The sequence below is a fragment of the Lynx rufus genome, unplaced genomic scaffold (genome assembly GCF_022079265.1).
Source record: "Lynx rufus isolate CCGP_SWC_20201006 ecotype Redwood Valley unplaced genomic scaffold, mLynRuf1.p SCAF_1, whole genome shotgun sequence".
Lineage (NCBI taxonomy): Eukaryota > Metazoa > Chordata > Mammalia > Carnivora > Felidae > Lynx > Lynx rufus.
This window is the reverse complement of record NW_025814823.1, coordinates 114,544,940-114,554,929: the sequence shown is the minus strand read 5'-3', so window position 1 is coordinate 114,554,929 and position 9,990 is coordinate 114,544,940. Positions and strand designations below refer to the sequence as shown.

At 39.5% G+C, this 9,990-nt stretch overlaps 1 protein-coding gene across 1 annotated transcript; it reads left to right on the top strand.

The window, feature by feature from the left end:
* Window positions 1–736: 736 nt before the first annotated feature.
* Window positions 737–9,670, top strand: LOC124516077 (bromodomain-containing protein 8-like). Its single transcript, XM_047085239.1, has 7 exons — window positions 737–1,205; window positions 2,480–2,743; window positions 3,391–3,548; window positions 4,465–4,554; window positions 4,653–4,721; window positions 8,172–8,349; window positions 8,919–9,670. The coding sequence occupies exons 1-7, from the start codon at window positions 900–902 to the stop codon at window positions 8,967–8,969; spliced, it is 1,116 nt and encodes a 371-aa protein (XP_046941195.1). The 5' UTR covers window positions 737–899; the 3' UTR covers window positions 8,970–9,670.
* Window positions 9,671–9,990: the final 320 nt, after the last annotated feature.

Here is a 9,990-nt window from a genome sequence, read left to right as displayed (position 1 = left end):
GAGGATTAAGTAAATAGCGTTGATGGTGGGCATAAGGTAATTGGGGAGAGCAAATGATTTTGGAGATATTCAGGAAGTGATAATGAGTTTTAGAAATGTTGAGTTGAAGCAGGTGGTAGAGCACCTGAAGGGAATTGACTTTTGGATGCATGGAAAAATGAGACCAGAATACACATAAAGTAAAGGTAGAGGTTTAGGAGCCATTTGAATAGGAGTCATCTGATCAAAGTTGAAACCTTAAAATACAGACATTATTTTAAGGAAGTATTCATGAGGAAGCAGAGGCCAAGCAATATAGAAGACAAGGATTTCTTGAAACTTGTAAAAGGGAGGATAAAGGGGTAAGAAAACCAGGATCGTGTAAATGAGAAGGAGGGTATTTTTAAAACTTGATATTGCAGTTCTCATTCTGAGAAGTGAGCGATAAATATGATCTGGAGGGTGCTTCAGGTAATTTTAAAGGATGTTTTGAGGATTTAATGGTTGATAAATTTAAAATGCCTATACACTGAGCAAAGTATCTCTTGTCTTTCAAATGGATTGCCTTCCAATTGAGTTTAAGGGTGATTTGGGATAGAGGAATTCTGTTCTAGCTAACTATGCTCTTGTTCTTCCTTCCTTCCTTCCTTCCTTCCTTCCTTCCTTCCTTCCTTCCTTCAAGGAAACCCAAGAAAGAATTATTAAATTATTTTAACTGTTTGACATGGGGCTTTTTCATTTTATTCCCAATGACAAAGATTTCCTCTCCTGTCTCCCTTCAGCTAGCTTTTATTCTTTCTAATGGTGAGTAGAAAGAAATTTCTGATCCTTTATCTTTCTGCTGAACTTGGGAGATGGAAACGTCTTGAAAACAGTGATGTAAAAAAAAAAAAAAAAAAACAGTGATGTGAGTGAATTTAATGCATTTTTTTTCTGTGTATTTACAGATGGGGCATGAGTGGGTTTGGTTGGATTCAGAGCAAGACTATCCCAATGACTCTGAGCTGAGCAACGACTGCAGGTCCCTCTTCAGCTCATGGGATTCCAGTCTGGATCTTGATGTGGGAAGCTGGAGAGAAACAGAGGAGCCAGGGGCTGAGGAACTAGAGGAAAGCAGCCCAGGGAGAGAACCTAGTGAGCTGCTTGTGGGGGACGGAAGCAGTGAGGAATCTCAGGAAGAGGCAGAGCAAGTCAGCTGCCAGAATCTGCTCCACTTTCTTTCTGAGGTAATGGGGAGCCATTGTTTCCAAAGTTTGGAAGTCCCAAGTTTCTAAGAGAATGCTTACCTATACACATTTCTACCACTTTTGATATTGTTGACTAAAACAAAAGTTCCATAGTGGCAAGAACTAAGTTAATGGCTATGTCTCTAGCACTTGGTGCTAATACAAAACGTGTGCCAAATATGTACTTTTTGGCTGAATGTTCTAAGATTCCAGGTATTAGAAGCCCAAGGTCATAGGAAGTGGGATTTCTCTCTGTAGGACTACCTTATGAATAGCATTGCAGTTTGTTTTTCTGAGTTATGGGAGGCAATGCCCAGACTCTTTTTGAAGCTTATAATGTGACTTGAAGGCAGTATTTTGCAGTGTCCTTATTACCTTGGTTAAGGTTTACCACCAGCAATAAACTAAATTGGACAGAGTCTGTGTGGCAACTTCACACATTCAGGAGAACCTAGGTAAAGATCAGCAAGAATCCAACTCCTGTGTTGTGTTCCTTCTATCTGGATTGTCCATGGTGGATAAAAATTTTCAGCATTTTTCTAGACTGCCACTCCCAATTGATCACGGTTGACACAACGTGAACAATGAGAACGCAAGCTTCTTGAAGAGGCAAGAACGATATCTATCTTGTTTACTGTTAGGTGCCTAGCAACTAGTCCAGTGTCTGTGTATATGAGATATTTTATACATTTTATTTAAAAATTTTTTTTAAATGTTTATTTATTTTTGAGAAAGACACACAGTGTGAGTGGAGGAGAGACAGAGAGAGAGTAAGACACAGAATCCAAAGCAGGCTTCAGGCTCTGAGCTGTCAGCACAGAGCCTGGCATGGGGCTCAAACCCACAAACTATGAGATCATGACCTGAGCTGAAGTCAATGCTCAACTGACTGAGCCACCCAGGCGCCCCCATTTTATTATTTTTTTAATGTTTATTTATTTATTTTGAGAGAGAGCACAAGCAGAGGAGGGACAGTGAGAGATAGAGAGATAGTAACTGAGGCAGGCTCCAGGCTGTGAGCTGTCAGCACAGCCTGATGCGGGGCTTAAACCAACAAACTGCGAGATCATGACCTGAGCTGAAGTTGGACACAGCCAACTGAGCCACCCAGGTGCCCCGATATTTTATACATTTTAAATGATGGAATGAATGAATTAATCCATTTCCATCTCAAACTTAGTCACATTCACAGTATAATCATGTAACATTATCAATATGTAGATGATCGTTTCTATTGGTGTTCCTATGCATCTAATAATAAACTATGATTGCAGGTAGCTTATTTAATGGAGCCACTGTGCATTAGCAGCAAAGAATCAAGTGAAGGTTGCTGCCTTTCATCTGGTGCCAAACAACAGGAGGGAAGGGAAATTGAAGCTACTGAAGGAGAAGAACCATGTAGAGAGCCCGGACAGCTTTCAGCCTGGGTAGACACCTTAGTAGCTAAGAAGTCACTGGGAGAAGATGGAAGGCCAGAGGTGGCTCCAGCTCCCTCAGATGTTTGTGCAATTCAGCAACTATGCACAGAGAGTGAAGAAGTAAGTGGATAACTTACATCATCTGACTGATTGGTCCTCTGTCCAGGGAGGCAGAACAGAGTGGTTACTGCATATAGGTTATCTCCAGTGAGTTAGCTACCTGGGCTCAAATCCTGGTTTTAGCACCAGTTAGCTGTGTGACCTTGGGTGTGTCAGTGAACATCTTAGAACCTCAGCTTTTTCTGCTGTAAATGGAATAATGGTGCTTTCTCTACCTTAGGTTTGCTATGAAATCTAAATGAGACATTTCGTGTAAAGCTCTTAGCTTAGTACTTGGCTCATAGTAAGCAATGAATAAAATTTAGAATGCCATTGTCGTTAATATTGTCTGATCCGCTAGACTAGTTAACTTAAGGTCCACATGTCATGCTGACAGTTTTAAAAGAATACAGCATCCATCTAGCAATTAGTATATTGCTTTTTCATTTTTTTCTTGGGGTATGGAATCACAGTTCTCCAGACATATTGTTAGCAAGAAATCATTGATGTAGGTCTAGTTAAGTCACCTTTCTCTGATTTCTTTTATAGCTTTATATAATTGACCCTTCTCATCTTAAGGTCAGATTTCATTTACCCCGTGCAGGTAGAATTACCTTGCAGATAGTAAATCTCTTTGTAAAGTTTCCTTTGTTACCTGGCATTCTCAGGGGAAGGTTCAGCAAGAATCCAAAGAGGAGGACAAGGGTGAAGGGTATGTGTCAGAGTTGGAAGACCAGCCCTGTTCAGGTGAGTGTGATGATGGCTTCAGCATTCAGGAGACTCCTTTGGTGAATATCCTTTTCAGCCGTGCTACCTCCTCAAAGCCGTAAGTATGGATTTTTATCCAAGGTTGTTAAGATTCAGACTTTTATTTATGCCTATTTTTTTTTTTTTTTTTTTAGTGTTTATTTATTTTTGAGACACAGAGAGACACAGCATGAGCAGGGAAGGGGCAGAGAGAGAGGGAGACATAGAATGTGAAGCAGGCTCCAGGCTCTGAGCTGTCAGCACAGAGCCCGACGCAGGGCTCGAACTCACGACCTGTGAGATCATGACCCGAGCCGCAGTTGGATGCTTAACCGACTGAGTCACCCAGGTGCCCCTATTTATGCCTATTTGAATTTGTTACCATGAACATGGATTACTTTTATAAATTAAAGGAAATTAGAATTGCAAAACACTAGAAGTAGATTTAAATATAATTTTATTGTACAAATAGAAGTCTGTATGTTTTCCTCTTATAAAACAAATCTGTTCCAGGTGCCTGGCTGGCTCAGTCAGTAGAGTATGCAACTCTTGATCTTGGGGTCGTGAATTTGAGCCCCACATTGGGTGTAGAGCCTACTTAAAAAAAAAACTGTTTCATCAACATTGAGAATCTCTTTCATAAATAACTTTTCTCTCTAATTACTATTTTTATTTATTCAGGAAACCTGGCTCAGTCAAGTTGCCCCTCAAGTCTAATACTCAAAATCTTCTTTCAAAAATACTAAAGCAGCTTCTCTTAACTTGAAATATAAAACTTGATATTACTTTTGGTTAATAGTGATTATTAAGAGAATATTTATAGAGTTTGGGGTCTCTTATGGAAGCATTAAATATGTTTTTACTCCTATGGTGTTACTCCCTTCAGATATTAACTAGAAGTGCTATGTATTAAGAAAATCTCATTACCCACCTGGGAGAGACAGAATACCATTTGTGAAGTTACTGTTTACTTTCTGTCCTGTTTTATCCCATAGGTCTGATCTAGGGCAGAGTGACCCTGTTCAGGATCACTTGCTATTTAAGAAGACTCTCTTGCCAGTCTGGAAGATGATTGCCAGTCACAGGTAGGTCTCCACACCACTCTTGGCATTCACAGCCACTCTTCTCATTTAGAGTGACTTTCCAGGGTTTCTTCATCCTGTCAGAGTTTGTCCCTTTACAGGTTCAGCAGTCCTTTTCTGAAGCCTGTATCAGAAAGGCAGGCCCCGGGATACAAGGATGTGGTGAAAAGGTCAGTGAAAAAGGGGTCGAAAAAGGTTGGTTGCTTTTATATCTGTCTTTTCATACTTTTATTTCCCATTTATTAGTTCCTTCCTTCCTCTCTCTTTCTCTCTCTCTCTTTATTTTTTTAAAGATTTTACTTTTTAAATATATTTTTTAATGGTTTATTTTTTTGAGAGAGAGAGAGAGAGAGAGAGAAAGAATATGAGTGGGGGAGGGGCAGAGAGAGCAGGAGACACAGAATCTGAAGCAGGCTCCAGGCTCTAAGCTGTCAGCACACAACCCAACACTGGGCTCAAACCCATGAACTGCCAGATCATGACCTGAGCTGAAGTCAGACACTTAACCAACTGAGCCACCCAGGCGGCCCATAAAGATTTTATTTTTAAGTAATCTCTACACCCACCATTGGGCTTGAACTTACAGCCCCGAGATCAAGAGATGTATGTTCTGCCAACTGAGTCAGCCAGGCACCATGATTACTTCTTTATTTCATTTACATTACTTATAAACTCAAGATATATTTTACAGCTGAACAAGTTTGTAAAGTTACGGTAAGTTTGGTCTTCATTTGAGAAGGAATGCAAGGAACAAAGGATAAATAATAGGCTGTTTTCTTTTTCAGCATTGATTTTTAAGTAATATCCATTCATCTTATATTAATCTTTGATACTGTTTGATACTGCTCTTTTGGAACAAAACTTTAAATTTATTTTTTTTAAGTTTATTTATTTATTTTGAGTTGGGGGACAGAGAGAGAGAGAGAGAGAGAGAATCTCAAGCAGGATCTGTGCTGTCAGCACAAAGCCCACTGTGGGGCTTGATCTCATGTATTGTGGGATCCTGACCTGAGCCGAAATCAAGATTTGGATGCTTAACTGATTGAGCTACCCAGGCGCCCCTGGAATGAAACTTTGAAAAGAATGCTATATTCATTCAAGCAGTTGTAGGTATGCTAAGGCAAAGATGCTACTCCAAATGTTTATTTACACACATTGGTTGATAGCACTATTTTGGATTTTTATAACATAGTTCACCTAAAATGCTGTCATAAACTAGTGTATAAATAGTGTAAAAGATCAGGAAAGGACGTTTGGAGACAGACTACTTCATTCTCTAGATAAGGAAAGTAAGGCTCAGAGGTGCTCATGACTTGGTAGTGATCAACAGTGAATAGCAGAACTAGATCTAAGCCAGATTCTTTTTTTTTTTTTTTTTAAGTTACATCCAAGTTAGTTAGCATATAGTGCAACAATGATTTCAGGAGTACATTTCTTGATGCCCCTTACCCATTTAGCCCTTCCCCCCTCCCACAACTCCTCCGGCAACCCTCTGTTTGTTCTCTATGTTTAAGAGTCTCTTATGTTTTGTCCCTCCCCTGTTTTTATATTCTTCTTGCTTCCCTTTCCTTATGTTCCATCTGTTTTGTATCTTAAATATCTCATATGAGTGAAGTCGTATATTCTTTCTGTGACTAATTTCACTTAGCATAATACCCTCTATTCCATGTACATAGTTGCAAATGGCAAGATTTCATTCTTTTTGATTGCCGAGTAATACTCCATTGTGTATATATACCACATCTTCCTTATCCATTCATCCATTGGTGAACATTTGGATTATTTCCACACTTCAGCTATTGCTGATAGCGTTGCTGTAAACATTGGGGTGCATGTGGCCCTTTGAAACAGCATACCTGTATCCCTTGAGTAATACCTAGTAGTACAGCTGCTGGGGTCGTAGGGTAGTTTTGTTTTTAATTTTTTGAGGAAGCTTCATACTGTTTTCCAGAGTGGCTGCACCAGTTTGCATTCCCACCAGCAGTGCAAAAGAGATCCTCTTTCTCCGCATCCTTGCCAACATCTGTTGTTGCCTGAGTTGTTAATGTTAGCCAGTCTGACAGGTGTAAGGTGGTATCTCATTGTGGTTTTGATTTATGTTTCCCTGATGATGAGTGATGTTGAACATTTTTTTATGTGTCAGCCATCTGGATGTCTTCATTGGAGAAGTATCTATTCATGTCTTTTGCCCATTTCTTCACTGGATTATTTGTTTTTTTGGGTGTTGCATTTAGTAAGTTGTTCATATATTTTGGATACTAACTTTTTATCTGATAATGTCATTTGCAAATATCTTCTCCCATTCTGTCTGTTGCCTTTTAGTTTTGCTGATTGTTTCCTTCACTGTGCAGAAGCTTTATTTTGATGAGGTCCCAGTCGTTCATTTTTGCTTTTGTTTCCCTTGCCTCCAGAGATGGGTTGAGTAAGAAGTTGCTGCAGCCGAGGTCAAAGAGGTTTTTGCCTGCTTTCTCCTCCAGGGTTTTGATGGCTTCCTGTCTTACGTTTATGTCTTTCATCCATTTTGAGTTTATTTTCGTGTATGGTGTAAGAAAGTGGTCCAGGTTCATTTTTCTGCTTGTTGCTGTCCACTTTTCCCAGCACCATTTGCTGAAGAGACTGTCTCTATTCCATCGGATATTCTTTCCTGCTTTGTCAAAGCAGGAAACCCATATGTTTGTGGGTCCATTTCTGGGTTCTCCCATTCTGTTCCATTGATCTGCGTGTCTGTTTTTGTGCCAGTATCATACAGTCTTGATGATTACAGCTTTGTAATAAGAACTTGAAGACCAGGATTGTGATGCCTCCAGCTTTGGTTTTCTTTTTCAAGATTGCTTTGGCTGTTTGGGGTCTTTTCTGGTTCCATACAAATTTTAGGATTGTTTGTTCTAGCTCTGTGAAGAATGCTAGTCTTATTTTGATAGGGATTGCTAAACCCGATTCTTAACTTCTAGTTCAGTCCTCTTTGTACACTGCTGTGTCTTCTCTTATATACCCACTTTTTGTGTCTCATTAAATAATTATTTAGGTAAACATTGACTTGATTCACACTCTTTATCTCCACACAAGGAGAAGGACATTTTTAACTTTTGATTATGTAGTAAGAGAAGTAGATTAAACAAGTATATGACTACACATTGTAAACAGTCAGTCAGTCAGTACGATGGGAGTGACTCATCATTGGAGCTCTTTACAACTTTGGTACCTGGGGCTAGCATTCCTCCTACAGTAGTAAGAGTATAGTAGCTGGGCTTGTGGGCTCTGGAGTCAGGCTGCCTCTGAATTGGAATCCAAGCTATGTGACTTTGAGCAAGTATTTAGCCTCTCTAGATGTGTTTCCTCTTTGCCAATTGGTGATAATAAGGCGCCAGCTTATAGGTTTATTGAGAGGATAAGTGAGTTAATGTAGAAAGTACCTAGCACACCTCTTGGCCTATTGTAAGAAGTCAAATGTTAGCTGCTATTGGCATTTTATTATCTGATGGGTATTGTTATCTTTGCTACTGTTTTATTTGCTATTTTCATTTACTACTTGGAGAGCTGGTTTTCCATGAGAGCATGTTAGGTCCCACATATTCACCATGAAAATTTGATTTTCTCTCGTTTTTCTTGGCCACCTGTAGACCCATGGACTTAACTAGCCTGAAAAGGAATCTGTCTAAGGGACGGATTCGTACCATGGCTCAGTTCCAGAGAGACCTGATGCTGATGTTCCAAAATGCTGTGATGTACAATGACTCTGATCATCATGTGTACCATATGGCTGTGGAGATGCAACGAGAAGTCTTGGAGCAGATTCAGGTAGTGTATGTAAGAGAGTTATAAGAAGAAGGAGTACAGCCTCTGGAATCTGATTTTAGTAAGTCTGAGAATAAGAGTGATGTTAAAATGACCTGTGTTCTCAGAGTTTATGTTTAAAGGTGATTAAAATCCCTGAGGTACTAACGTTGTACCTACTGCTTTGGAAAACCCTAAACCTCTGTAGGACCAGCTTTAATAGAATAATGAAGTAAAGTAGTATAGGAATACAGGCAGCAGTGAAGAAGTCTCAAGAGAGTTGGGAATACAGAAGTAACAGGAGCTCCTACTTCCAGAGCCTCAAATCAGAGGGCTAACCATGCAAACCAAAGACTGGAGTCACTCCATTTTTTGGTTGCTCTACCTATTGATATTAATGTATGTTCACACTGTCTCATCTATAGGGGTAAAACATGGTAGCCAAAAGAGGACAGAGAGTTTCTTTTCTGGGCAAGACCATACTTTAAAGAAAAAAAGCATAGTCAGATCTTACTGCAGAAAAAGAAATAAAATTACAGTCAAATCTCTGTAATTTTTAAGATTCATAGCTTGCTATTACCTTGTCTTTGTAGGTGCTGAGTGTTTGGTTAGACAAAAGAAGAGACTTAAATAGTATGGAATGAGAACCAGCCAAGCCTGTGGATGTTGGAAAACCTCTTTTGTTAACCAGGAACTGCTATCCTGACCTTTTCTGGATTTGGGACCTCTTATTGATAGTTACAGAAGATCCCAGTACTTGTTTACCAGTTCTCTGTTGTCTTTTCTAATAAGAAAAATGCCTTAATTCACAACCAAGGAGTCAAAGGTGCCTGTGGACATAACATAAAACAGGGAAAGCTGAGATTTGGGGCTAAGCCATAAATGTTGCCCACAGCTTTGTTCCATAGGCTTGATTTAGATGTAACTAAATTAAACGTCTTATAACTGCTCTGTAAATAAATGTTATTTCACAAGTTATAGGTTGCTTTTTAATGATTACAGAATCTTGTATTAAAGGACAGTATCTGGTAGAATGAGTAAGGTACTTGATTTGGGTTTCTTACATATACTGTCTGCAGTTGGATGGTGTAGGATGAAGCGAGAGTGTCTATGATTTGTCTCCGTATTTATAAAGTTGAGATAATTGAAGCGTCCTTCAAATGGCTAGGAGGGTGAAATAAGATGAAAATGTTAGAAAACATCTAGTGCTCTTAAGATTCCCAAGGGGGAATAAAGATGCCTGTAGGCTGGCATGCTCTGTTGGATAAAAGAAACCAGCCACAGCAATTTCTTACTTGACACATCCCCAAAGGCAAGGGAATTAAAAGCAAAAATGAACTATTGGGACCTCATGAAGATAAAAAGCTTTTGCACTGCCAAGGAAATAATCAAGAAAACTAAAAGGCAACCAACGGAATGGGAAAAGATATTTGCAAATGACATATCGGACAATGGGCTAGTATCCAAAATCTATAAAGAGCTCACCAAACTCCACACCCGAAAAACAAATAATCCAGTGAAGAAATGGGCAGAAAACATGAATAGACACTTCTCTGAAGAGGACATCCAGATGGCCCACAGGCACATGAAAAGATGCTCAACATCACTCCTCATCAGGGAAATACAAATCAAAACTACACTCAGATACCACCTCACGCCAGTCAG